This window comes from Trichoderma virens (assembly GCF_000170995.1).
Source record: "Trichoderma virens Gv29-8 chromosome Unknown TRIVIscaffold_75, whole genome shotgun sequence".
Classification (NCBI taxonomy): domain Eukaryota; kingdom Fungi; phylum Ascomycota; class Sordariomycetes; order Hypocreales; family Hypocreaceae; genus Trichoderma; species Trichoderma virens.
This window is the reverse complement of record NW_014013674.1, coordinates 147,908-175,532: the sequence shown is the minus strand read 5'-3', so window position 1 is coordinate 175,532 and position 27,625 is coordinate 147,908. Positions and strand designations below refer to the sequence as shown.

General features: G+C 47.9%; 10 protein-coding genes across 10 annotated transcripts; 4 read left to right on the top strand and 6 right to left on the bottom strand.

Moving 5' to 3' along the window:
* Positions 1–131: 131 nt before the first annotated feature.
* On the top strand, positions 132–1,149 carry TRIVIDRAFT_51661 (uncharacterized protein; the record flags this gene model as incomplete). The annotated part of the gene is made up of 3 exons (XM_014099810.1): positions 132–473; positions 533–780; positions 849–1,149. The coding sequence occupies 3 exons, from the start codon at positions 132–134 to the stop codon at positions 1,147–1,149; spliced, it is 891 nt and encodes a 296-aa protein (XP_013955285.1).
* A 2,159-nt stretch (positions 1,150–3,308) lies between these two features.
* TRIVIDRAFT_51604 (uncharacterized protein) lies at positions 3,309–4,132 on the bottom strand (the record flags this gene model as incomplete). Its single annotated transcript, XM_014099809.1, has 2 exons — positions 3,309–3,853; positions 3,916–4,132. The coding sequence occupies 2 exons, from the start codon at positions 4,130–4,132 to the stop codon at positions 3,309–3,311; spliced, it is 762 nt and encodes a 253-aa protein (XP_013955284.1).
* A 359-nt stretch (positions 4,133–4,491) lies between these two features.
* On the top strand, positions 4,492–5,575 carry TRIVIDRAFT_202300 (uncharacterized protein; the record flags this gene model as incomplete). Its single annotated transcript, XM_014099808.1, has 2 exons — positions 4,492–5,338; positions 5,403–5,575. The coding sequence occupies 2 exons, from the start codon at positions 4,492–4,494 to the stop codon at positions 5,573–5,575; spliced, it is 1,020 nt and encodes a 339-aa protein (XP_013955283.1).
* Positions 5,576–6,182: 607 nt separating this feature from the next.
* Positions 6,183–8,284, bottom strand: TRIVIDRAFT_70149 (glycoside hydrolase family 71 protein; the record flags this gene model as incomplete). The annotated part of the gene is made up of 5 exons (XM_014099846.1): positions 6,183–6,847; positions 6,930–7,498; positions 7,589–7,737; positions 7,799–7,986; positions 8,059–8,284. The coding sequence occupies 5 exons, from the start codon at positions 8,282–8,284 to the stop codon at positions 6,183–6,185; spliced, it is 1,797 nt and encodes a 598-aa protein (XP_013955321.1).
* Positions 8,285–9,178: 894 nt separating this feature from the next.
* TRIVIDRAFT_216282 (uncharacterized protein) lies at positions 9,179–12,230 on the bottom strand (the record flags this gene model as incomplete). Its single annotated transcript, XM_014099807.1, has 1 exon — positions 9,179–12,230. One exon carries the CDS (start codon positions 12,144–12,146, stop codon positions 9,306–9,308), a length of 2,841 nt encoding a protein of 946 aa, XP_013955282.1.
* A 2,235-nt stretch (positions 12,231–14,465) lies between these two features.
* Positions 14,466–16,290, bottom strand: TRIVIDRAFT_192411 (uncharacterized protein; the record flags this gene model as incomplete). Its single annotated transcript, XM_014099806.1, has 3 exons — positions 14,466–15,382; positions 15,465–16,069; positions 16,253–16,290. The coding sequence occupies 3 exons, from the start codon at positions 16,288–16,290 to the stop codon at positions 14,466–14,468; spliced, it is 1,560 nt and encodes a 519-aa protein (XP_013955281.1).
* Positions 16,291–18,565: 2,275 nt separating this feature from the next.
* Positions 18,566–19,645, bottom strand: TRIVIDRAFT_70152 (uncharacterized protein; the record flags this gene model as incomplete). Its single annotated transcript, XM_014099805.1, has 2 exons — positions 18,566–19,277; positions 19,344–19,645. 2 exons carry the CDS (start codon positions 19,643–19,645, stop codon positions 18,566–18,568), a joined length of 1,014 nt encoding a protein of 337 aa, XP_013955280.1.
* Positions 19,646–20,552: 907 nt separating this feature from the next.
* TRIVIDRAFT_153210 (uncharacterized protein) lies at positions 20,553–22,972 on the top strand (the record flags this gene model as incomplete). Its single annotated transcript, XM_014099804.1, has 6 exons — positions 20,553–20,787; positions 21,013–21,084; positions 21,159–21,373; positions 21,437–21,831; positions 21,892–22,449; positions 22,501–22,972. The coding sequence occupies 6 exons, from the start codon at positions 20,553–20,555 to the stop codon at positions 22,970–22,972; spliced, it is 1,947 nt and encodes a 648-aa protein (XP_013955279.1).
* A 797-nt stretch (positions 22,973–23,769) lies between these two features.
* Positions 23,770–25,411, top strand: TRIVIDRAFT_51662 (uncharacterized protein; the record flags this gene model as incomplete). The annotated part of the gene is made up of 6 exons (XM_014099803.1): positions 23,770–24,189; positions 24,250–24,716; positions 24,777–24,837; positions 24,894–25,089; positions 25,147–25,225; positions 25,279–25,411. The coding sequence occupies 6 exons, from the start codon at positions 23,770–23,772 to the stop codon at positions 25,409–25,411; spliced, it is 1,356 nt and encodes a 451-aa protein (XP_013955278.1).
* A 490-nt stretch (positions 25,412–25,901) lies between these two features.
* On the bottom strand, positions 25,902–27,040 carry TRIVIDRAFT_51698 (uncharacterized protein; the record flags this gene model as incomplete). Its single annotated transcript, XM_014099802.1, has 5 exons — positions 25,902–26,084; positions 26,143–26,223; positions 26,282–26,394; positions 26,463–26,701; positions 26,781–27,040. The coding sequence occupies 5 exons, from the start codon at positions 27,038–27,040 to the stop codon at positions 25,902–25,904; spliced, it is 876 nt and encodes a 291-aa protein (XP_013955277.1).
* Between the last annotated feature and the right edge of the window lie 585 nt (positions 27,041–27,625).

Here is a 27,625-nt window from a genome sequence, read left to right as displayed (position 1 = left end):
CCCAAGTCAGGTATTTATCTCGTCGTGTCATCCCCAAGCTGCATGTGCATGCAATTGTCTGATTCAAAACGCAGAGTACATCTCCAACGCCGCTCACAGGAAACAAATCAGGCCGTCCCCTCAACGTAAAGATGAATATCAATGCCCCCTTGCCAGTTACGGTCCACCCCTACCGCCCCGACTACGCAGCATACGAAACAGGCTCTGTCAGGCGCAAGAATGCCATTATCTTCATCGGAGGTCTAGGAGACGGGCCACATTCCGTGCAGTATCTCCGAACAGTTGCAAGGCATCTCGAAGAAGCAGAAAATCTGAGTTACTCCCTCTTTGAGTTTCGCATACGAAGTTCCTTTTCGGGGTTTGGCACTGGGTCTATCGCTGATGATGTTGCCGACATCTCCACGTTTGTCAAGTATTTGAGATCTATTAGCAAGGATAAAGTCGTTCTGTTTGGCCACTCAACTGGATGTCAGGTATTTAAATTTGTTTCTGTGAGCAGGATATTAAGAGTCATAGTTAATTGATGATATAGGATTGTGCAGAATACACAAACTACGCCAAGCATGGCAGCAGCCCAGTTGGCGGCTTCATTCTGCACGCACCAATCTCTGACCGCGAAGCATTTAAGCTTGAGTTCCCAGATACAGACAAGAGCGTGCAAGTTGCTGAGCGGATGATTGCAGAGGGTAAAGCAGACCACATTGCCCCCAAAGAAATTATCCCACCATCGCTGGGACCCGCCGTCTCAGCTTACAGGTTAAGATCATTACTGGCCAAAGGGTATGTATCTGGAATCATATGAGATCTACAAGAAATTGTGACGATTTCACTAATTCTTTTTTCTATAGTGGTGATGAGGATTATTTCTCCTCTGACCTTGACAATGCCATGATCAAGAAAATTTGGAGCCGCTTCGACAAGCCTGTTCTGGTGCTGCATTCTGAAAAGGACGAGAATGTACCAGGAAATGTAGATCAGAGAAAATTGAATAAGCTATATCAGGAGGCGGGAGCTCAAGTTAGCTCGTTGTCGGATCTGATACCGAATACTGGCCACACTGTTCGACGAGACTCAGCTCGTGAATGGTTAGGTGAGAGGGTTGTCAAATTCTTGGAGACATTAGCTGAGAAACGGAGAGAAGAAACCTAGCGAAACTACAAACGGGTCGTAAGTAAGTGTTGTAACCCATTTATAGTCCTGGATATCGACTTGTACTTAGACTGGCGAGATTGCTTTCAGGACAATGTATTGCAGGGCATGCAATTATCACCCAAGGTTATCACCAGTATAAACTGTGTACGAACGCCATGAAGATCAAGATTGCTCTGTAAACTCAGGGGGCTTGCGTCTTAAAGTATTTGTTTCCGCCAATTCCTTGCTCCTCATTAGCAGCTGCCCATGCCCCTGCCTCTTCTTTGCGACTGTCCCGAGGAACACAGAAGTTATCGGGAATCCTGGCCAATGTCGAATCTCGCCACTGATAGATTTCAGTAGCTAGAAATTCTTCTTTTGTCCGTAAATTTTAATTTCTGTGCTACTCATACTATGTATATATGTGCTACTCATACTAAAGTATATATGTGCTCTTCATACTATGTATATATGTGCTCTGAGCTTCCATAATAGTCATTAAGCCTAAAGTGAGAGGCCCCCCCGCCCCAAAGGGCTGTATTTGAGCGGCTACCTACCTAGGTACCTGTATGTAGTATCCTGTATCCTGTACTACCTAATCCACTCATCCAATCGTCCATTTCACCTGGCCATTGTTGCTCGCATTTGTAGCAGTGGTGATTAATGTGCGCGGCACGTAGGGAAATTCGTATTCGCGATCCTTGCGAAATACCCATTCGGTTGTCAAGGCCTACACAAGTTTCAAATTGTCGCCGTTTAAGGCCCTTATGTTTGTCACGCCATGTCTCATCCTACTTATCGGTGGTGCTAAATGACCATTTTAGATGGCAAACAAAAAAGATGTAAGTACGATTCCGTCTAGTCTACATAGCTCAAATCTGTTTTTGGAGGTGCGATCCAGATCAAAAAAGAAAAGAAAAAACATTAAGGTGGTAACCCTCACCAATCACGGTGACTCGTGAGCGTGCCATAATTATGACGGGAGCAAAATTTGAGGTCAAGTAAGCTCCAGCTAGCACCATCACGAACCTAGGTCGCGATAGCCGCTTCGATAAGCGAATGGTCTTATTTTCCCGGAGTCTTGAAAGTGTTGCGAAGTTCCAATTGAATATTGGGCTAGCATGGGGAAGAGGCACCAATGTATCAAAGTCATGATCATTTCGGAGAGTCGAGGTCGCACGTATCGTTGCCTCCATTGATCGTAGTTAGCAACCTCACCTTGCTCACTACTGATGTTAGGAATTGGTGCCGTTCTGCCAAGTAAATAGTAATCCATCCTACAGAATTCCAGGATCTGAGGCCTTGCCTCCTATTGGACCATAATGAGTTATTAATGTTGAACGCATCCTTTTCCCTGTTGACATGTTGTGACACGTTGTACATATCTTTCAGGTACATAAAAAGGCGGGCAACTACAATCTCTCTCTCTCTCTCTCTCTTTTTTTTTTTTTTTTTTTTTTTTTTCTTTTTGGCCATCGGAAGCCTTGAAATATGTTTTCTCATGATTGGCGCCCACACCACATGCGCTGGCCTTATCACATAATGTGACAAGGTTACAGAAAGCGTAGTCAATATACGCTCTTCCTGATGATGCAACATCTGTGACAAAAGACCCACCACACGATTGCACTGGAAGCTGTATGATGCATAGCCGCAGCAATTTATTGGTAGCGACCATATAGGATTGGGCGCTGAAGCCGCAGCCTGACGAGATAAAATCCACTTGACTAGACAACACTTTGAGCCGGCCACCCAATTAATGTACGGCTCGGTGATACCTGATCAAGAAGAGGCTCTGCTCTCCCACTAGCCGAACTGCAATCGGCGGCTTTTCGGCGGGTGTTTATGTGAGCACAAGGCAAAAACGAAGATCGGGATCAATATGACTCAAGAGAATCTTTATATAGCATGCTTTAATGTGAAATAATAATAAACAACCTAGACTGGCTAGAAAAACATACATGCCTTGCTTACTATGACTGCTCGTATCATTAACCCTATTCATTTGCAAACTTACGTTGAGGTTCTGAGCCTCAGGAAGGAGGAATGGCGAAGGCCTCGCAGCCACCCTGTCATGTTATCTGACCCTGGTCTTGTATGTGGACTTTACAGCATAGAATATTGCCAACTCAGGCTCAATCCAAGCAAAATGATTGTATGTTCACAGTAGCTCATCTTCATGGGTGATTCCCCCCATTGGTGCTCGTCCCAACAAACACAACCAAGACGGCAGCGTACGTAGCTGTGGAAACCAGGGTCTCGATATTCGAAACACGTACGCCGAACGATAAAACCAGCGAAAATATGATAACTGCAACTGATACAGTCACGAGGCTTTTGGTTTGCGATGGATGGAGTGTCATGATAATCATTGGCACGACCAGAAACACACCACCAGTGAATGCCATGAGGAAACGGACTAGCCGATCGACGAAGTCCGAAACGAGACGAGGGCGCTTTCCCTCAGCAAATTCCTTTCCCCTTTCTAAACATTCTTGGCGTGAAAATGCAAGATGAACGGGTAGATATCTCATCAGGGCACTGCGAATGGGATCAATTTCCTCATTCGCGTCCTGAAAGTATGAATAGTGAGACTCGAAAGGGTCGCCGGGGTCTAGGTCAGGGTCAAAGAACTTCTGCAAAAGAAGTTTACGATGTTGAATATTGACCTTCTCAACGCTCTTTTTGTTGCGTAGGCACTGGTAGTCACGGATGGCTGTTGCTTAACCGCTAGAATGTCAGCAGCCGCCTTAGTACATGTATATATCTCGTGTGGGTTCTTACCATACTGTTGCAAGCTAATTCTCAGTTCCTCCAAATCTTCAGCAGATACTTTGTTTTCCCTCTGGATACGCCCCTTTGTTTGTACCAATTTGACTTGCAGATTCACAATGTTGAGTCGCTGAAGAAACTCCAGGCGGAGGAAATGGAAGTCTTCTTCTTCGTTGAGAGACCTGTCCACATAGTCACAGAGCTTCCTTCCCTCTGCGTCGATTTCCATTCTTTTGTCGTGTTTCTGGTATTGCGAGATAGAGTTCAGCGATTTTTAATCTTTTGTTGCTTGAGGATAAGGAGCTTCTTTTATTAGGATGTGCCCAAGGCTTAGTATCCAGTCCCCCACCACCTGAAGGAGGGGGGCGTGACTTGGCTTTTTGTATTCCTATGCGCCAGGCGAGAAGCAAATCAGCAACGTACACGTCAAGCTGCATGTATGTAATCTAGGCCTTTGTAAAAATATGATTCAACAGCCTATGTGTGTGTATATGAGAACAAACTTCCCCTCTAACCCCGCTTTCACACAGGAAGAAATCCCAAGAGCTTGCCACATATCTACCATCTTTGCTGAGAATAAGGATAACCATGATGAGTGCAACGACATCAGACTCGCATGGGGCCCTAGACGTGCCGAAAAATGTTCATTTGTCAAAGATTAGATTCTCGTACCGAAAACTAGTCAGCAGATGGCACCTCAACTTGTCCGTTCCTCGATCTATCTCGCCCTCAACAGCGCTTGTTTCAGCGGCTCTGACTACCGCAGCCCCGGTTTTCAAGTTCGGGACTCGACGTTTACTTTTTGTACCCGAAGTTCCAACTTTTACACGGCAGATTTCCGTGAGCCAGTTGTCCTTTTATACGGCATCTGAAGGAGATGATGTTCCTCCGTCGACTCTTCGCTCGAGTTCTGTTGGAGTTCCCCAGCGTCCTTGCATCCGCGTGCGAACAATATCCGCCGATGGAAGCTTTGCTAGAAGTTCTTTGGGCCCTAACGATTTCACCTGGATGAACAACCGTAGGGAAGTACCAACTGCTGCGACATTTGCACAACCTATGTCATCGACCTCACATTGGCTTGAGATCCCTCCTTCTCCTCACCATCCAGGAAATGGCAACAGCGATCGCCAAAACCGCTTCAAACGTCGACCATCCTTGTCTTGGTCTTTTCGCAATGCGTCGCAGGACTCGCACGCTTCTCGGGCGTCCACACGGAGTGTTAGCTCACAGGTGTCGGTGGATATTATGGACAAGTTCCGGAGGCTTCTCTCGACAATGGACGACCTGATCGATAGCCACAAGAAGAAACTCCGAAGTCCGCTACTGAACATTGGTCACACAAAGTCTTTAAAGAGCGAGTGTCGAGAAGCTCTAGTTTCCTTCCAGAAGGAAATTCACTCGCTAGACCAAAAGCAAGTTACAGATACTACGGACCGTAAGTGATTGCATTATTTCGCCTGTACATAAAAGCTATGATACTAACCTCCTTTGTTGTCTAGCTCATCACAGCAGCTCGCTTTTCAAGCTGTACCACGAGCTAAGGGAAATGCTATTGAACCATAAATGCGGTCTATCTAAGGATAATCTCAGCGATCCCAATTATTGTAAAGACTTCTGTGGGAAGATTGAGGACTGCAGAGTCCGGTTGGCTTCCTTTAAACACGGCATTTAATGCCTTGGGATCACAAATAGGTATTCAAGCTACTTCCCGTAATGTCATGTATCAATTATTTGTAAGAATTCACATTCATCAGGGCGCATTTTATTAATAGGTTAGTTTTGATCATATTATTCATTGATACGGTAACGTCGGCGGCCCGCTGTGCCCACTTAGGATGGACAAGTCGGAACAGGTAATACGAAGAATAATAGAAGAAATCCGATTTTAAGTCCAAACTAGTTGCTAAAATGTTTCCGACTAACGCTTCGACCTGTCCGCTCATCCGTTCTATCCACGAGCTTAAGCAAGGTCGGGGTTGAGCAATATTATATGAGTTGATTTTACGCGCTCTCACGGTTGGCAAAGGTGTGAGACGATAAGTAAAAGGAAAGTGTGTAGCATTTTAACCCGCAATCACAGGGTATGGATCTGCCGTCAAAGCGAGGGTTACATTCACCAGAAGCATGCGTCTAACTTCGCCTGCAACTCCTCTACCCACAACATAAATATCGTACCACTCGCAATAGGCAAAAAGAGGCCAGCGTAAAAATTTCCTCATTCTTTATATTAATTGCAAGGGCCCTACTCCATGACCCTGCCCTCCTTTGTTGATATATTATTATGAAAAGCCTACCACCTCGTAATTCCAGTTGCAAGTCGCATTGGAACTCTGAGCTGATACTTGCTTTGTACCCGTGGCTGAGGCAACCACAGAACCGGCACTATTCACAACTTGTATATATTGCCCGCCCCCAACACTCAATCCCGGAACAGCACCATAGTTAAGGCCCGAAGAGCCAGTAAATCTGCCAATCAGGTTGTTGTTACTATACACTTTAATCGTGTACCCATTTGAGGGCAGCAAGACAGCATAGTTAATTGTGTCTTGGCCCTGTTGGTAATTCTGGATAGATGGTGAACAGCTAGCACTCTTCAGCAACGTACGATACCACAGCGAACCGACGGGAGCCGATCCAGGAGGCAAAATCTGACTGCCGCTAGTTGCTACACCATTTTTATATGCCTTTATGAAAGGTGTCACCAGCTGTTGCCATCCGGTGTGGTCGAAACCGTTGGCATAGTCCCCAATAGTCGAACCTGCAATCTGTTCTTGGAAGAAGTTGCCGATATAATGGCCTTCTCCAGCGTCGTTCCATGTGATTAATTCCACCAGATCTGGTTTCAGGGCCAGTACCTGCTCAAACCGTTGTGGTAGGTTGACTTCGCCAATGCGATACCAGTCTTGTCCTGAGCCGAGATACTTGAACTGGAAACTAGATACAGCTGTAGAATGGTTGTCGGATCAGTAATAATACTTTTAAGTAAAAGAAAATGAAATGATATGGAAACAGAAATGGTCTCTTACGCATCATGAATACTTTATTAACTGCTCGCGCCTGTTGGAAAAGGCTCTGATCAACGCTGTCGGACACGTTGGAGATGGCGGTACCTGGAGCGGGCCATGCCGACTCCCAGCTAAAGGCACCATCTACAACGGGGTAATTCGAGAAGAAATTGTTTGGCCAACCACTCCAATCGCCAAAATTGGGAACAAAGTATGGGTTGATGCCTTGGGAGACAAGAGGCTGCTGAAAGCCCGACACCCAGTCAGAATTCGCAATATAGCCACCATCATATGTGCTAACAAACGGTCGACCAGAAATAGTGTAATATGACGGTCGAGAAATGTAGTTGAGCAAGAAAGAAGGAATTTGCGAAGGCGTGATGGCACGCCAGCTCATATCAAACGAAATGAATAGCTTGAAGCCGTTCTGATCTGCCGCATCAAACAGGTATCCCAATGCGTTCAGTGCCCAAGAAGACGTGATGTCGTGTGTATTGAGCGCAAAAGCATCGAATCCTACTGCCTTTGCATCTTTGACATCCTGAACTGCTTCTGCTTGAGTCATGCTGCCAACCATGTAGTGTGCAAATCTGTAGAGAACCAAGACAGAGTTATTAGCATCGACAAATCAACAGCTAGCTGAACTTTTGTCAGGGTGTAAGGAGTACACTTTCACTTACACAGCTCTCGGCACCGTACTTGATGTTGGTCCACTAGACACGGTTGATTTTGTAGTTGTAGAAGTGGATTTAGTCGTTGTCTGAGCGACTGAAGTAGTAGATTTTGTCGAAGGAGCTGATGTGACTGGACTGCCTGTCCCTTTGCTAGCCTGTATTGAATCACAGTTATGGATGAATGTCATGAAACTATCACAGGATCACATCTCTTACCAATGAAGCAGTGGAGTATCCAGAGGGAACGGAAGTGACACAAATTCCAGCAACAGATCCCCCATTGACAAATGCTCCGGTCAAACCGACCTCACAACAAAATCCGTTTCCGAAACTTCCTGTCCACAAAGACCAAGCTGGACTCGCGCAACTAGGAGCACCTTCAACACTGCCCCTACAATTGCTTGCTGTTAATACAAAGTTATTATTAGCTCACTGCCGTGGCCGTTTAATTTATACATTCTCCCTATACTACTCACTTGTAGGGCAGCAGGCTTCAACTTCGCCGTTACCGGTCGCTTGACAATGTGACGTTGAAGGGCAGCAGGACCCGTTTCCGCACGACTGGGTATCGGAAGGGCATGATCCCGACTGCAAGGACCAGCCTTGACCGGCGATAGCCCGGAGTTGGAGGGGTGAAAACGCGGCCGAAAAGACCGGGGACGAAAAAATTCCGACAACGACGAGGGAAGCTGTTGCCCGCATGATTGTTGATATACAGCAAACACCAGAGATGTTCCAACAATCAACAGATGCTGTAGGTTACATATATAATATCTACATAGATGTTCAATACGGTTATATATGTTTAGTCTCAGCTCGCTTGCTGAAGGCAGAAATATTGTAAACTACCGGCAAAATAAATAACTCTGGCAAAAAGGAGAGGTCCGCTTTGTGAGGTAACCTCATTCTGCTATACCGATCATATCAACGTCAAGCAGCTGCCAAAAATCTCGCATTTGCACAGTTTAATCCTGGCGGCAAAGTTTTAGTATCAGTCTTCATTGGAAACTATTCGATCAAACGTGGAGAAGAACCCTGGACGGCTTCACCCCGCATTCACATTTCTCCGCGCGGGAATCGGCCCGCGTTCGATGCTGAACGTCCCGTGATTCTAGCTCCGGGTGAACACGGAGTTGTGCCTTGTTTTGGCTGCTCCTCATATTATCATACTTTTTATGTTTGCGCTGTGTTAGAGATATGGTTAAAGCTTATTTGCGCGACCTGCGGTATAATATTTGGGGAGAAGACTTTGGCTGAGAGACAGCAATTCAGCTTCAAGTTATCTACATGAGTTCTAGGTGAGGTGTGATTTTCGGATGGTATCCTGGCTCTACTCCACCAATTCACTTACAGTCTGTATGCCGTACGATGGTGTGACAACGTCCCTCCAAAGAGCATGCATTGATGCAGGAAAGACCCAGTTAATTCTTAGCCGAGCACATTGATCAAGCGACGGGGATTGATTGAACTGTTTTGGGCGAAGGAGGCAAGTCTGTGTATGCAGTCAGCTGCTCTTACATGCTGACCTTCCTTGGTCATGATCTTGGCGACCTTCAAAGTTCAGTGGATCAAAAATGCACTCTCACTCTGCCTCATGTTGTAATAGAATCCTTATGACATTGCGCCTATCTGACTTATTCATATATAAAAGATCCAGATCCAAATCAAAAACATCCTGAAAGAGCGTGTAACCCATAGCACCCATTAGTCACTTCATAACAGCTTAGTCCTGAAAGGTGCCCTTCAGAGGCAAGTCGTCATCATACTTGCCCTCCTCTTTCTTCATGTGCTTGTCAAAGCTCTGTGTCGACATCTGCACCTTGTCAAACAGCCGCCTATCCAACACAGGTGCTGCGGGCGGCAGCTGGCCCTTTGCACGTGCGGCATCCGCGTCCTTGGTGTAGTTGTGAAGCGCCAAACTCGACGCGATCTGGAAGGCATTCCTGATCTGTCGACCGTTCCAGCAACCTGTGGAGCGCGCCAGATCCTCGTAGTGCTTGTTGGCAAATTCGATGATCTCGTCGTCTTTGATTGCAAGTGACGGCTCGCCTGTCATCTTGTGTCGCTCAGACTCCATCACCTTGAGCTTGGCAATGTTGAGGCGGAAGATCTCAGTTGTCTGGGCCTTGTCGAGAGGTGGGTAGTACAGGGACAGGTGGATACGAGACTTGAAGGCCTCATCGATAGTTCCCACACGGTTGGTTGTCAGGAAGAGGAGACCGTTGTAGTATTCCAGAACACGAAGGAAAACAGACACAAGAGCATTTCGAGTCATATCCTGCTTGGATCGCTGTGACAGGAAAACATCGGCCTCATCCAGCAGGAGCACGCAGTCCCACAAGTGCGCAAGGCGGAAGACGTTCTTCAGACGGGACTCGACCTCGTGAGGTGACAGACCGAGATCACCGCAGGTAATGACAAACAGCGGCTTCTTGTTCTCCATAGCCACAGCTTCAGCCGTGGCAGTCTTACCAACACCAGGTACACCATGCAGGAGGACCACAAGACCACGACCCTTGCCCTGGATGAGATCCTGTCCGGGTCCCTCGGTTGAAGCGTCGACATATCGTCGCTCAAGTTGCTTCTTCCGGAAATGAGACATTACCAGACTGCGGACCACATCCTTGTAGTCACTGTGAATTCGGAGGTTCTCAAAAACACCAGCCTCGCGTCGGATAGGCTTGAGAAGGTTCAGGTCGACGGGCATGAAGCGACGTTCTCGCAGGGCATAAGCGAACATACGCTTAGGGAGCAGCACCAAGTCTTCATCGCGCAGCTTCAGAGCTTGGGCGTTGGCCTCGAAGTTGCGAGATCCTCTAAGGCGGTTACGCAGGAATGTATCAACGGCAAGGTTGTCACGACGCTGGCGGGCTTCGACACCATCGGCCTTCTGGATGATCTCCTTTTGCACGTATGACCTGTTCTGGCGCATACCATCGAACCATTTCTGGATTGGCATCTCATCCTCCGAGATCTCGCAGCGGGTGGCCTTGCTGACGGCTAGCTGGTGGAAATCAGGGCGCCAGTTGGGCATCTTCTGATAGGCCTCTGTCAAGTCGACAATGACATCGCTCTCCACAAACTCTGGGTGGCGCATCTTCTCGTAGTACTCGTTCTCCAGGATTTCCTGATCGGGATCATTGCGGTGCGAGGGAGGGTTCCTGGTCAGCGTCCAGGCATTGTGCTGCTGGTGGCGGTCTTCCAAGAGATGCAGGAACCTGCGGCCCTGGTCCTTCAGGCCCTCAATGAGGTCTTCATGACCAGGCTGGTAGCGCATGGGGTAGCATGGCAGCGATTCAATGGACCGCTCGCCAGCAAAGGCTTCGATCTCGAACTTGTTCTTGACAGCACCAAAGGTCGAGCCGTCGTGGTCGATGTAGTAAGCCGAGATTTTGAACTTGGTCTGATCATCGATGTCGTCAAATTCATCGAAAAAGCCCCAGCCGTTCTTGGGATAGGAGGTCTCAGGGTGAGGCGCCTGGATCTTGTAGATTCGCCAGACTTCATGGTATCGACCGCCTGCCTCAACAGCCGCCGGCATGTGAACGAGGTCACCAACACGGAACAGCGACCACAAGTCATCAAACTTGACCTTCTCGGCGGTGCTGCCCTCGAAGCGCTCATAGAGGGGCATGATTTCGTCGTCGATGAACTTGACGTAGGCCCGCATGTCCCTCAGAGCCTCGGGGCTATCCATGACGCCATCAAAGTCTTCGTCGACGTTGGAGTCCACGGAAGCAAGTGACTCAGTCTCGTCCTTGTCATCATCCTCACCATCCGCATCAGACTTGGCTTCTGTATCAGTGTCATCTTTGTTGATGACCTCGACGATAACCTCAGGCTCCTCGCTTGCAGCTGTGTCAGCGGCATCTGAGTCCTGCTCATCAAGCTCTTCATAGTCGGCCCACTTCTCCTCCAGTGTGGCAAGAATCTCTCGCATCTTGGGCTGGAAGTAAACCAAGGCCTTGAATGGCCGCATGAAGGTGCGGGGGGTTGATCTGGACTCGGTATCGTTGAGGAATGATGTCAAGTGTCCCAGAATGGGCTGCGACTGCACACGAATCCGCTGAATCTCGGTATCGGAAGAGAGAAGCTCGTTCCTCTTCTCACGTTTTACCTTGTCGAGTGGGTCAATCTTCTTCTTGCGATCGAGGTGGTTGTCGTAGAGGCTGTACCAGCTCTTGCGCACTCGAGCTGTCTCTTCGCTACGGCGCATCGCACGCTCACGTCGGATCTGACCCTGAAGTCCGGGGCCAGCCACAAGGACTTCAACAGCATAGTCGGGCTCATCCTCGGCCTGGAAGCGGTTCTTGAAGTTCTCAAAGTTCACCTTACGGACCTCGGGGATCTTGGGGCGCCACTTGGCAGCAACACGGCGGCGATCGGCTAGGATTCGCTCCCGACGCTCTGCCTCTTCTTGCATAGCTATCAAGTCGAGATCATGAGGGCCGTATGGGCGTGCCGAGCGGCCAGTGCCGGTGCCGTTGCCGCCGTTGCCATTGCCCCCAAAGCGGCCACCCCGCCGGGGAACAGGCTTCCGGGTGGTCTGCTTTGTGCGAGCCATTTTTGATTCTGTGTAATTGACTCGGAGAGAAAGATATCAATGAAAATAGGAATAAAACAGAGAAGATGTAAGTGAAGCCTGTTGTGTGAGAGACCAGGTGAGCTGTTGTGAGGCTTGTTGGTAAAAGAGTTGACTTCACTAGAGGAATGATGGCATATTAATATTTACTGCCCTATCTACTCATCAAAATTCAAACCCTGAGCTTCCTCACAGCAATTGAGATCGTGACTCACGCCGCAGCTCGCTAGGCAGCTGCGAGGCAGCCACCGTGAGCATGGGCGAGGATCCGCAGCCAATAAACCTGCATGAATCTTAAACGAATGCCAGGCAGCCATCGACTAATATTTTAGGTCTGTTTTCGACAGATGAAAAGAGACTGGTTTTCCAATTGAAAGCTTGATAAGCTGCTACTTCACCCCGTAGGACTGAATACATGGATTATTAAACTCTAGCTATAATGGGAGCTTGCATTTAATAAACGGTTCGTGAGGGTGGTCTCGGGTTTCCGCCAATTCTAACCGATCTAGTATCCATTCTTGCCCCCACAAGAGCTGCATGGGCGCGGTTGGGATTTGTATTTCCTTAAAAGCGCTTGCTTCGTTCCCCAGGTATCTCTCTCACACCTGCAAGTACCTCGAGAGGTTCTGTAAGAGAGATATTGTCTGATATGGTTTCAGCAGCTAACCATTTCCGTAGAAGACAAGCTGGAATTCACAATTTAAATATGTAGATAAACAGCTCATCTTGTTCTGAATGATATAACACACTCTGCATTAAATACCGTATCGTCTACCTGTAATCCCTCTACCTAGACGTTGTCGGGTACCAAAGCATGGAGTAGTACGTAATAACATACATACCAGAAGGAACGCTAAGAACTGGCTGTCCCGGATCGATCGTACGAGACTCCAGGAACGGAGCTTTGGGGGGGGGGGGGGGGGGGGGGGCTCTGCTCTCCCTCTTTTCTGACATCGGCAATTAGGCTTCAACGTCTGTGCATGAGGCTCTTCGGGCGGATTCTCTCGATGCTGGTGTGCCTTGTCCGCGAATCAGGTCGATGGCTTAGACACACAGCCACACCATCCCCACACTCGTGCCTAGACTGGATCTGGGCGGCATTTGAGAAGCCAATCGTCATCAGACATTCACATGCAAAGTTGATATCGAAAAATATACATTATCTTGTGTCATGCAAACACGGTTTCATTGGCACGACATCCTGAGTCCTGCATAACTGCTCACTCCGTATCTTTTTTGTTGAGATCTTTGCCTGCCTGAGGTCGACGCGCGGGGTCTTGAATGCTGCCGCGGCCCTCATAAAATACAAGGGTAAAGCATCCAACGACACCATTCCATAACCGGGAGCAAAGGAATCATGGCGCTCTCTTCCATTTACGCGATACGATACGATACGGCTTAATAGCGAGGTAAGGCGACACCAACCCAAAAACGGGGGAGTCACAACTGTACGAGTACTCAAGCATTCAAGTTCATATTACTACATAGCCTTTGCCATGGATCCACTCATTGTTTCTAAAGGGGCCAGTATCTGCACTTCATCACATCTTCATGTCTCGATTACTTGACAAGATACCAATTAGCTTGATCCCATGCATTTCTCGCCTTTATCTCCTCAAATCCATTTCTCAGATGCATAATTTCCCTCTCTAGACTACGTTCTTGAGGGTACTAGCAACGCTGCGATAGCTTATGTAGATCGCTGCAGGCTGCAGCAAGCCATGTAAGTTCGTATATACTCACTCTAGCAAAAATAACGCGCATGCATGATAAGCAAGTCCGCAAACATGATGTGCTTATTATCAAATCTGGATTCATGATCAAAGGACTGTGGCTATTTTTGGCCATGGCGCCTTTTGTTAGCGGTACAAGTCAAGGCAACTTTTAAAACGAGCAGCCAACAAATACTCAGCCATCAACTTTGAGGTTAATTATTTGCATCTTATATCTCAATTCATTACACTCTGTTTCACTGGTGCCTATCTTGGGTGGCCTCGGACAACTTCCGTGTTATTTGTTTCAGCGTCACATTGACACTTGACTGTCGTCGAGCTAGTAGGCCATTCGGGGTATCACAAGTTTCATTATTACTATGGAGTATATAACACTCCAAATCTAGATATCTAAGTCTATGCCAATATAGAGAAAATCAAGATCACTCCTCCCATCTCCCCTTTTATTATTAAAGGAAAAAAAAAAAGGGAAAAGGAAAAACAGCAAAGCAAAGCCTCCGTCGCTGAGCTTAAGCCAATGCGCAGCAACCCCATGTATATAATATCAAACGTCGTAACTCATAATTCTTTAATCATAAACAGATGCTTTTGACCATTTGGAACCGGCTCGGATTCGCTTTCCATATTTGTAAAAGAAGAATGGGACAGGAATCAGCAACGCGGCAAACCCACCAGTAATGCTGGAGCCTGGGCCGACACCAATGTTGTGGAACAAAGGTCCTACAACCAGCGGGAAGGCACCAGCAAAGCATGATCGAAGGAAGGTATTTGCCGCCACAGCTGATGCAGCGTAAGCCTGGAATGTATCCACCAGGTAATTGAGCGCAGCCTGGAAAATGGTGAAGAAACCTGTGCCCAGCATGACGAGGCCGATGCAAGGGACGATCCAGTGAATATCGCGCTGCGGGCCAGTCCAACCCATCAAGAACTGTCCGCCACTGAACAGGACGGAGCCAACCATCATGGGCGGCAATCGTTTTTCGGGAACTGCTCGGTTTCCAGCGGCGTGATATGCCTTGTTATACAACAGTTGGTTGTACACATTCGCACCACATCCAAGAATGGCTCCAAGGAAGATGCACGTGAAAGGCAGCGTAGCGACCAGAGGGTTCCATCCACGAATTTCACGAAAGATGATAGGAATGCCGCCCAGTTGCATGTATAAGATGCCGTAGCAGAAACTGGCATACAGAGCAACGAGGAAGCAAATAGGCGTGAGGAGTAACTGCACCGGACGAACCAAGAATTTTTTACACAGATCCTTGATGTTGACGTCCCATTCCTCGAATTTGGCATGCAGAGCCCAGTTTCCGCTCTCGTGGCGCAGTCGACGCGCCTTGTATACGAGGAGTTTCGGGGGGTAGCTTTCATCGATGAAGATGACTGCAAGCAGTAGGAAAAAGGCCTGGATGATTCCTGTAAGATATTCGGTCCAGCGCCATCCTAGGAATGACTGTTCCGTCACAGCAGCAGAGACAATAGGGCCTGAATTATATGTTAGTAAGCTCAAATTTTCCCAATGTGGCTTTGACTATCATCACATTATCTATTACTGATCTTTACTTACCCAAAGAAGGGCCACCGACGACAGCCATTGCATAGCCAGCCATGGCAATACCTCTGTATGCTGGAGAGTACAAATCTCCCAATACACCGCCTGTGTTCGTAACAGGAGCAGATGAGAAGAAGGCACCCCAGAAACGAGTCAACATCACTGTCTGAAGATCTTTGGCCGTAGCGGTCCCGAAGCTGAAGCAAATGGCAACAAACATAGGAGCCATGACGGCAATGCGCCGGCCATAGACTTCACTCAGCGGTGCCCATAGTAAAGGGCCAACGCCAAAGCCGAAGAGGAACAATGTAGTTCCTAGCGTTGCAACCTGCGTTCCAACGTGGAATTCTTTGGCGACTTGCAGCGTACCGGCAGAGTATGCCGATGAAGCCCAAGTCGCCGACATGGTAACAAGGCCATAGAGTGCCGTGGTAAGCACCTTTTTGTGTGTGGGCCAGTTGAGAGGATGGTAGGGATCATCAGGGCCGTCGAAATCGACAATCTCGTCCTCTGTCGTCGGGATATGTGCAAGGGGGTGTGTAAATTGGATATTGGGTCGAGAACGGATCCGCGACAAAACTGTGTCCCGCCGGGACAGGGTCCGATCCAAGGCAGTGGCCCTGGCAGATTCGGGACGAGTTCGAATCTTGCTAGCTTGAGATGTGTTGGTCTGGATCTCATGGAGAGCGGGTCGGTGGCCGTCAAGGTCGTCTTCTTTTTCTCTATCATTTAGACTGTGAACACTGGTTCCACTCTCTTCATTTGGACTTTCGTCAAAAGCGGCCGTATCACTGGTTTGAGACTGCGATCGTCCAAGAACTTGGTCTTCTTTGTCCGCCATGTTGAGGACTGTAGCACGTGAGGTTCATTGAAAAGAGAATACAACTATGGCTAGCGCATCTTCAATCCCGGAACGATCATCCTGAGAGCGGCAGCTTTCATTTATATAACTAGTGGTACGAAAATCCCTGGTCGAACAAACAGCCGAAGACCGGGAGAAATTTCCACAATCGTCGACCGCTAAATCTGACAGAAATCAAGGCCAGCCAACAATGGGCGAAAGAAAAATTGATCCCAGTCGCCCTCGATATCTGCCGTCGCTATTCCCGATCCACACCCGGCTCAAGTGTGCCGATTGCTAGGGGCTCTAGCTGACGTCAATGGCCGACTTGATTTCACCAGGGCCGGAGAAAGGTGTAAATGCGAGCCGAGGGCGGAGCCGATGCTAGTCATTACCAGACCATTAGTCATTGGATGTGTTGTTCTGTGGTTTCTTGTGGTTTCTTGAGTGAGAAGCCGACTTGGCTACTCTTATTCGGCTACTCGTTTGATAACATAAACTTTGAACTTGTTTTGTTGTGGATTGTACTCCGTATTGGCAAAGATTCCAAACAAGGCTGCGGCAACGAGTCAGAAATGGCGCTGACAGGGGAAGTGGTCAATTGAATTCCGTCTTGCTTTTGCGTCATCCAGCACTGAACTTTGACGTTGCGGCTACCAAGCACAATGCTCATGACCAAATGTCCATCAAGGTGCACGGGGCAAAGAGTAAAAGCCGAATAATCTTCTTCACGATAGCAGTGGAGACTCGTCCTGTCCACTTCCTTCTTTTGGTCTGGTCGTTTGTCAACCGCAGACTCGGGGCAACTATTACCACTGCCGAAGATGATCATCAACTTCCTAATAAGCCTTTGCGATCCGTACCGCCGGTGATTTAGACTATTTCATCACTGGCTATAAGCAAATAAATGATGGCATAGGCACAGCCGCAGCCTACCGGGAACAACCGGCGCCTCTTCTCTTGTAAACCGGACGTCAGCTAATACGTGAGCACGGCGATAAGTGTTCGCAATCCACCGATCCAACAGGTGCTGATTAACCACACGGGGATGCGCACAACCTTTTCTTTCCCACAGTTGCGCACCTCCGCTCATTTGAATACAAATCGAAAGATAATTTGTATTGGTCTTGAAGCGTTTATTTAGCTGACTTGATAGTTTTGAACCCAACACTCGTAGCAGACACTTCTCAAAGCCCTACCCTACACCTGAGAAAAATGCATGATTGGCAGAAAGCTTGTAAGCGGCCAACGGTAGAAAAGGCTTGGCCGGCCATTTGTCGCAAGTGAATACTCTGTATTTTGCAAGCCCTCTTATTTCTCGCAGTGATTGTAGTCTGGATAAAAATAACTTTCGATGCCTATTTCTGCCGTCTCAATTTTCGGCCATCAGATCAGTCTCCGAGCTGCTACTGAATAGCCGGTTGCAAAAACAGCGTTTACGGAATCGCCGTCTTTTACACCGGCACTATGAATGCACCACACACCAATTGGTGAATGAGTTATTGCGTAGTGCGTGTCTAATAGAAGTAACAGCCTCACCAATGAGGGCTGGGCGATGAAAGTTCAGCAGAGCCAAAAATATACAAGAGAGACAAAAAATGAAAGCTGACGAGAGTGGGACTCGAACCCACGCGGATTGCTCCACCAGGAATTGCTGTTAAGGTAGCCTTAACCTGACGCCATAACCAACTCGGCCATCTCGCCGATTTCATGCCTGTTGGTTCGCTAAAACAATATAGATAGCATGCCTTCATTGCAGTGCTGAAGCTATATTGATGCGATATCTGAACTGAGCAATACCAATAAGTCTTCCAGGCTATTCTTCAGGGATAAAGCCGCATCCCTTTGATGAAAAATGAAAAGGAAAGGGACTGAGAGAAAATTGGCCAATACAACTGCGACAAAGGACCAGGTCTAATAATCGAGGAAGAAGATCTTGTGAAAATGTACCTCTGTTTGTGTGGGGACATCTCGCATGAGCTGAAATGGATGTGAAGGTCTACAAAATGCCTCTTCAGGTAGCGTTGCAGGAGTTGAGTGGATACTTTCAGTATTTTATCAAGCGCTTGGACAGTTGTCTCTCGCAATTGTTATACGCTTCCAATATTGGATATACCTGATAGAAACTGTAAATGTACATAAAATACTATATATTCTATATAGCGCCCTAAAACCGAACACCATACTCATGAAACTGGTGTGTGAAGTAGATATATAGTCAAATATACATACCAGTAAGTGCGTGGCCGTTCTACCAACCTTGTATGTTGTGCCTCTATGCCGAATCTTTGAAGGCCCCCAGCTTGAACAGCTTCTTTGCATTGTCCTTTCCGATCTTCCTCACGTCCTCTGCATTCTTCAAGGTAACGCCATCATACCAGTCACAAGCATCGCCAAAAGACTCAAACGGGTAGTCGATTGAGAACAGGATGCGGTCTGCACCACCCAGCTCTGTGATACAGTACTCTAACGTGGGTGTTGAGAAATGACCGCTCGTGGTGATCCAGATGTTCTGGGCAAAGTATTCGCGGATCGTCTTCTTGCAATCTAGACCTAGTGGCTTCTTGACGTCTTCGAACCAGTGGTTGATTCTCCACAGATCAAATGGGATATGCTCGCCCAAGTGGCCAATGATGATTTGGAGCTTGGGATGTCTGTCAAAGACGCCGTTTGTGACCATACCTAGGAGATGCAAGCTCACACCCTGAGCAAAGCTGAGGGGAGGTCCAATGAGCCACTTTCGCTTGGCCCACAGCTTGTCGTGGATAGTTCCAGTGGGATTTCTGGGATGCAGATAGAAGGGAACATCTAATTCGGTAACAGTGGACCAGAAAACATCCCATTCAGGTCCATCGTAGAAGACCATGTCGTCTCCATCCGCACCAGCTCGCTGTGTGTCATTGACAAGTGCACCCTTGAAGCCCAGCTGAGTTACGCATCGCCTTAGCTCGGCAGCTGCCTCAGCGGGATCATGCATAGAGAGAGTGCTGGATTTTGGTGTTAGCTTCAAGAATGATGTTTGAAATGTACATTAATTGTAATATGACACTTACGCTAGTGCGCCAAATCGGTCAGGGTGATCCTTGATAGCACCGGCGATGTAGTCGTTGATCTCAACGGCAAACGCTTGCGCTTCTTTGCTATCCCAGATATCCTGCACACCTGGTGCTGTGTAAGAAAGTAATGTGTAGCCAACACCATGCTTGTCCATGTAGGCAATGCGCGTGTTGGTAATATCTGTCATCTCATGTGCGTGCTTATCAGGGTTGACGGCGAAGAGCGAAGCCCACCATCTTGTCTTCTCCTGCATGCGAGGCAAGGCAAACGCCTCCTCAAGAGCTACTTTGCCGAGCATTTTTGAGATTGCTGGAGCTGATAAGTACAGTATGTATATTCTAAAGATGATCCTGATCAACAGAAAAGAAGCGTACAGCCTGTAGATGCCAGTGACACGGAGGAAATGGTTATTGTTTATCCAAAAATTGATCGGGGACCCAATATAAGTAAGAATCAACCCTCCTCTACTTGTCGGCGTCGCGCATTGTTGCGATTATAGTCGCGAATGGGCATTCAAGCTTTCAATATTACCCCCTCATCTGTCGTCCCTCTTCCGCTGGCGGCTGAAGATCAGTAACTCAATATATTGGCGGATGTTGGCGGATGACGTCCCATTCATGGGTGTAGTAGAGCAGCCCCGTCCAATGGATCGAAGCTAAGGGGTAGGCTTAGGGGCGCAGTGGATGTCGGCCCCAATGATGCCCTTTCCGCGCCGTGAGCTAGACTTTGGGGGATGACAGAGCGGGCGGCGGTGGGTATTAACGGCTAAGAGGCTGTAGACGATTGGATTCGAGGCGGTAGAGGATGCGGGGAAGTAGACAAGGGGCGATTACCGCACAGTATAATTTGTGATGGACTGTCCGCGGATACGGTCATGCCTTGATAGTGCTCGGTCAATCAAAGGATGATAACCGGCATCTCAGCCCTGCCTACTCACCGGCCTTGGGGGTTCAACCGCGTCATCGCCTGCCAACCAACGGAATCAGCGGGGCACGAATTTGAACAAGAAACTGGGCAGCCCTTTGTCTGGGGGATCCCCCTGTCTCACAATGCTCGCAGAGCTCCGAGACACGACTCAAATCGCACATGATGAGCCTGTGGTGGCCTGTTGTCGCGTACAACCCCTTCAAGTTATTCTTTCGTACCCGGGCTAGAGCGGATAATCGCTAGCGACTGTCTTGGTCCATTGGCCACCCGAAGACAAGATGCCGCGGCCAAAGGTTCATCCAAGTCAGCGTCAGCGTGCCGCCGAAGCATGCAATTTTTGCCGCGCATCCAAGAAGCGATGCAGTGCCACAGTGCCTTGCACCGCTTGCCAGAGACGCGGCATTGGGGATTCCTGTTATCTCACCCACCGACCTCGAGGCTCTAGAAAGGTTCCACCTCGGACGAGGAACTCGGCTCCGGAGCAGGTTCCGGCTTCACCGGGCGGTGGAGACGGTATCCCGGACGGCCTGGGCGCGGATGCTTCGCTGGATCAGCTTCCGCAAGAGTCTGCATGGAGCCGAGCTGGGTTTGGTCCGGAGTGGTGCCCGGAAGATGACCCGGCTTCCATTGACAATGATGCCAATGCCGAATACCAACCGCTTACCCCGTCTGATTCCCGAATAAGCATATCCGATGGGGTTGCGAACAGATCTGCACAGCCATCGACGCAACTACCAGCAAGGCCAGGCTCTCCAGCTCCAGGACCAGAATCGCATGCCCGGATGCTACTGAATCTTCGAGGAGAACGAGGTAAATGACTATATCATCATCATAACCCATTACATATGTTGTATCATGATCACTAATACTAGCATCACACATAGTCTATATCGGCGAGGCTGCATCTCTATCGTTCCTACAGCTTATCAGAGATACTGTGACAGCACAAATTGGGCCGTCCCAATTTTCTCACAATGAAAAGAGCGATAATATGCTGGAAACAGAGCCTTCGGCGGCTAATTCGAACGATCTAGAGCTAGCCAATTGCAATGTAGACTTAGAGGGCAGTCTACTCTACTCCCGCACCTTCGAAGCTGCTGTAAGTATGGCGACAATACTTCAATCTCCTGCTGTCCAACAACAGTGCTAATCGCATGTAAAGACCGGTGGACTTTTATATCTCTTCGGACCAACAGAGGTAGAGGACATTTTGTTAAAAACTGGAACTGATGGGGTTGAGTCCCTTGGCCCATGCCAACGTGCCGCGATTGATCTTGTTATAGCCATCGGTGCGCAATGCAAGTCTCCAATGGATGCACAGCAAATCGGACCGGCATATTTTCGTCAAGCGCAACAGCGTGCATTCGCCGGCATGCTGGAAGACCCAAATGTTGATATGGTCCGCGCATTTCTTCTAATGGCCTTTTATATGCTTGGCCATTGCCGGAGAAATACAGCATTCATGTATTTGGGGATTGCGTCGAGAGCTGCAGTTGCTCTTGGAATGCACAGCCCACACTCTTATACAGACTTGAAGAATCCATTATGCCAGCTGAGGTAGGTTGAATCTGGTGAAGCTTCTCATCGACTGTTAGTCAAGGCTAATGCACTATACAGGCTTCACATTTGGATGAGCCTCTGTGTCTTGGATATGCTCGTGTGCTCTATACTAGGGAGACCGCCTGCGACGGCTGGTTTGAGAGCAGAAGTTGATACTAGCATCATCGCTTCATACAACTCATTAGAATCACGGCACGATTCACGTACTGCAAGTCTGTTCGCATCGTACAAAATTCTTACAATCATTAATGAGAGCGTCGATGCACTATACGGCAGGAAAGTTGCATCCACCGCCATGGTGGAACCTTTTTTGAACAAAATTGAGGATTGGAGCAGAGATCTACCCAGTTTTCTCCGCAATCCTCTGACATCTAAAGGCTCTCCGGCCCAGAAAGCGGCAACGGACAGTATACACGTCGCTTGCCTCTATTACTTTGCTATCACTCTAGTCACTCGACCCGTACTTATATCCGGACTCACCTCTCTCTCTGGTTCTGCGACACCTTCAACGTCCCCTCTGGCAGCTGCCTGTCTTGATGCGGCTGTGTATCTTGTACAGACGTGCTCAGAAGCACACAAGTCTGGGCTATTGCTTGGTAATATGTGCATATTAAAGTAAGGCATCTGTATGAGCGGTTTAGATCAGTAACTGACAACTAGAATTAGGGCCCTGATATTTGCCGCTGGGCTTATCCTTGGGTTTGACATGTTTGCGAAGAGAGAGCTGGACTACGAGGTTGAAGTAACCTTTCGTAGTGCCAAAGACGTCCTCGACTTCTTGGGCATTCAAAGCCCCCAGGCCACTCATTACTCTGAAATCCTAGGCCTTCTATCCAATGCAATCACGAAACGGCGAATGAAACTGTCTTCACGCTCTCGAAGTAGGTACGTCGGAAAGCTGGTTTCTTTTAGCGGGGAACGGAGCTCAAGCCAAGACAACACCACCAACGATAACGAGGTTTTATCTCTTAATAATAACGAGGGGCTTCCACTTGGAGAAATTGGTGGAGTTTGGACCGGCGATCTGTCGGCCCAGTCTGGAGAGATGGATGGAGATATGCTACGAGGTTGGGACAGCCTAGACTTGTCACAGTGGGATAATTTTCCCTTTTTCAACCCAAGGGCGTTTTGGCCCTGAGAAGGCTAATAGGTGACGGCTACTGGGTGCGGATGAGACATTTGTTTTAAAATCTCTGTTGCACTATCCTGGAGTACGGAGTTGCCAATAGCTAGATTCAATCTACATAAGTGATTCTGTCTTTAGATCTAAGGTTTCTGTATTAACAAATCGATTATCGAGTAGCTGAATATTAGTGCTTATCTATGTTATAAACCGAAGTGTCATTTATAGTGCGTCGGATAATGCACCCTCTTAGTATTGTTGACCAGCTGTGATAAGCAGAGAAGTATGTAAGCCGCCTCCGTCGACATAATATAACGCCAATAAAGCTTGTCTGGAAAATTATGCAGAAAAAACCGACAGGTATGAGGTATGCATCGGATATGTTTTATTGACCCAGTGAAGTGATAAGAGGTAGATACCCCTTTTCTCTGAAGCTTGTGCCAACCTTGAAGCGGCTATAGCACCAGTCCATGTCCATGTGCCAGGGGCACAGCCGACAACATCCGCGATAAGCCTTCTAGCTTTTCCCAGCACGGAGTTCTTTACAAGGCACTGACGTGAATGGCGGTACCAAGGGAGAGATAACGGGTGACGGATGAGATAGCTCTGTATACGTCACAACATTATCTGTACAGAGTCCTTTTCCGCTCCATGGAGGATCGTGTTCGTGTATTAGAAGACCGGGAGATAGATAAACTTCAGCTTCACCCAGCACTGCCCTCGTAGTTTATTTCTCAACAATACTCCGCGTGTCACTACCAAGCAAGTACAGTTGACTGTAATATTATTATTTCTTCTTCACTATTTCCAAAATGGGTTCAAATTTCCCCTCAGGCTGGAGACGTCTCAATGTCGGAGTTGTCGGAGGTGGAATCGGTGGCATGTCTGTTGCCATTGCTCTCCGTCGCGCCGGCCACGATGTAACCATCTACGAGAAGCACGACTTTGCAGGTGAGGTAGGCGCTTCAGTCTCATGCGCTGCAAACGGCACACGCTGGCTTCACGAATGGGGAGTCGACGTGGCGAAAGGCGATCCGGTTGTGTTAAAGAAATTGATCAACCGTGATTGGAAAACGGGTGAACCGGTTTCCGTGTACGATTTAGATGACTACGAAGAGAAGTGGGGATATGTTTATAACATGTTTCACCGACAATACATGCATGCTATGTTGAAGGACTCTGCTATGGGGGAGGGCAAGGGAACACCAGCGAAGCTAGAAGTGAACCACCAGGTAAGTGGAATGATCAAGTATATTCTAGCATAAAAAGTAATGCTAATTTTTTCTTCAAAGTGTCAAAACATTGACATTATTGCCGGCAAGATTACGTTCACCAACGGTGTTACAGCTCACCACGACCTCATCGTCGGCGCAGATGGCATCGGTTCGGTTGTCCGCGGCGAAATCGGCATTCATCCAGCGAAGCGGCCATCCGAGCAGAGCTGTCTTCATGCAAATGTCACTACGGAGGAAGCCGTCAAGCTAGGGCTTGTTGACTACTCACAACACAGCGCGCTGGAATATTGGGGCGGCCAAGAGGGCAAATGGGACAAGATTGTTTTGTCACCGTGCAATGGAGGCAAGCTTCTATCGTACTACTGCTTCTTCCCTCGTTCTGTGGGCGATTACTCTACGCATACTTGGGGAAATGATGACAGGCCAGTGGAAGAATTGCTTGCCCCATATCCGAATCTTGACACCCAGGTGTTGTCACATTTGAAGATTGGAAAAGAGATCCGGCCGTGGCGGCTATGGGTGCAGTGAGTATTGAAGAAGGTTATGATAACGCCTTAGTCTCTCCACTAACTCCGATGGTATAGTGATCCTTATCCTTTTATCCACAAAAACATGGTCTGTTTGTTAGGTGATGCAGGACACCCAGTATGAGTTCCCTTCAGTTCAAGGATGCAACTATAGCAGTACTAACACAATACTAGATGATGCCCCATCAGAGTCAAGGTGCATGCATGGCCATAGAAGATGCTGCTGCATTGGGTATTCTATTCAGCGAAAAGTACTTCAGCGGAGACGTCGGTGAAGCCCTGGCGGTGTACGATGCCGTCAGACTTCCCAGAGTGACAAGGGTACAGTCTGCGGCCGCAAAGGCAGCCTACAATATTAACGAGAGAATTGGTGAGTAAAGCTAATCCATGTTTCGTCAATTGGATATGACTAACACTGAGAGTTTAGGATTCTCGCAAAATAAGAACATCCCGACATACAAAGTCGAGGACGAGAAAAAGAAGCTGACTATTGAAGAGATGAATGCGTAAGTCAAATAACCCGATCTGCGGCATATGACGGTGGCTAATAATGAATCAGGTATGACATGTACAAAGATATCGAGCAGACCTTGGCAGAGAAGCGTGGAGCTGCGTTCCGTGAAAAGTATATTCATGGACTGCCAGTTGGTCTGGAGCTTCCGAGTGGTATCATCATTGGGCAAGAGGCATGAGATTCCATTCCTGGAAGTATAGCAGATCAATATTGACTACTTCAAATTTGTAAATATGATGTAAAATTACATAACTTAACTTTACCTACCTAACTACTTAAAAAAAAAAGGCTATTTCGAAGTGTACAATATTCATGGTGTTGATTTGTAATTCTGTTGTTGCGTCTGTAGATGCCTTGCATCGTGCTGTGCGAACAGTGTTGTCTTAAGCAATTCATCTTTTAAATTCCGTCACACAATCGACGTTTGCTATTCATGCGTGTATATAGGTAAGCAAACATTATGTCTTTATGATATGCGATGATATCGGTGTGATGGCAAATGGAGTTTTCATAATGCACTATGTGCACGACAGTCTAGGGAGGATAAAATGACATGAAAACATGTAGAACATGGCAGGGGATATTGGCTACTATTTACAAGAGATATACACAAACAGAACAAAGCGCCAATCTGTATCATCGTCAAACAACTTGCATTCATGCCATCGTTAATTCTTCTTCGCCAGTTTCACATCATACTCTAGGTCCCATTCCGCCTGTGAGTCTCCCTTACGAGGCTTGAACTCGACAGTCAATCCATCCTTTACGGCGAACACGCTGTCGTCTTCAAGATATTTGGAATCTTTGTCAAAAATTTGAGTGGTCAATGAGCTGTATCCCTCTGATTGAACCTGTCGTTGCGCGTTAGAAATAGAATAGCGTAGAAGGGAGATGGAATGGGTCGCTTACAATGAGATGGATGTGTGCCGGTCGGAACTCGTGGCGATCCATGAGCTTTAGCAACTTTCCTGCAGGACCATCGAAAGGGATCTTAAACATCAAATTAGCGTTCAGTTTTCTTGAACCAGAGCCTCCAAGATTCTCTTACAGGATATGGCGTCGGGCGCAGGCAGTAAAACGAATACCGACCCTCCGCATCGGTGATGAATTTGCCGCGCAGGTTGCAATCAATCTGATCATCATCCTGCTGCTCATACAGGCCTATTGATTTCAATTAATGTTAGCCACTATTCTTATTCCAAAGCATGGATACTGCCTTATGCTCATACCATTTGTTGAAGCCTGCCAAACGTCCACTGAGGTATTTGGGAGTGGTTTGCCTGTCTCAGCGTCCGTCACTTGGCCATGCATGTAGGCTACCACGCCATCCTTGGGGGTGTTGAATGTGATAGTTGTGCCGTTCTCTCGAATTGGCGCATCAGCACGCCAAAATGGCCCCAGAATGGCAGACGATGTGGGGGGCTTGTCTGTTTTGCTGGCTTCTCTATATGTGATATCATCCACAAGTCTGGAATCATAATCATTTGGTTAGCTCTGCAAATAAAGAGAAGATATCTAGGTGCCTGGATTGCTAAGGAGCAACTCACGATTCCAACCCAATGACATCGCACACCAACTGTCCCTCGTTGCGCTTGTCGTTACTCATCCGGCCTGCCCAGTTAATCATTTCCACACCCGCCAACCATTCCTCCGTCGTCAGATTGACTTCGCGAGCAAAGTCATGAACATGCTGTATAAGAGCGGATAAGACAGTCCGCATCCTGGGAGTGGTATTTGGACCCATGGCTTGGATAACATGGCTAGTGAATTCCTGTCCAAGGCCACCATCGGTTGATTGAGAACCCATTGTGAATATTTGCTGAGGTTTGATGCAGTTGTCGACTGATTCGTAGGCGATCTTGCAGTTTAGAGGAGGGCTGGATGCTGTATTATGGGGTTTATTATTGGGATTGTAGTGGTTCTTATGGAAGCGAATAATGAGCTCGGAACTTGGCCTTATAACCTGGATGCACGGGTATTCAAGTTAGCGTTCTTGATACCCGTCCAACTGGTAGATAAACGATTATCAAACAATAAATAAGCCAAAAATGACGACTGTATCGTTCGTTTTCTCGTTCGTTTCGCCTCAGCCATGCCCGAGTCCGGTATCCGCCTCGCGGGGTTCCCCAGATCCGAAGGTGGCTGCAGGGTCGGATAACATCCCGGACTCCCTGATATTGGATAGTTCAGAATCTCCCCGCAAAGACATAGGCGCTAGTAAGCAGCTCGGCAGCGCGGATCAAGAGAGTCCACAAGAGCCTGTAGCCCCTCACAGACCGTGGATTAATATTCCACTCGTTCTAGATTGTCGGATAACGGCCCTAGAGCTGCGTGTTGATTCTAGTCTCGTGAGAAGGATGAAATTCCAAGCATGGATACACTTACGCACTCC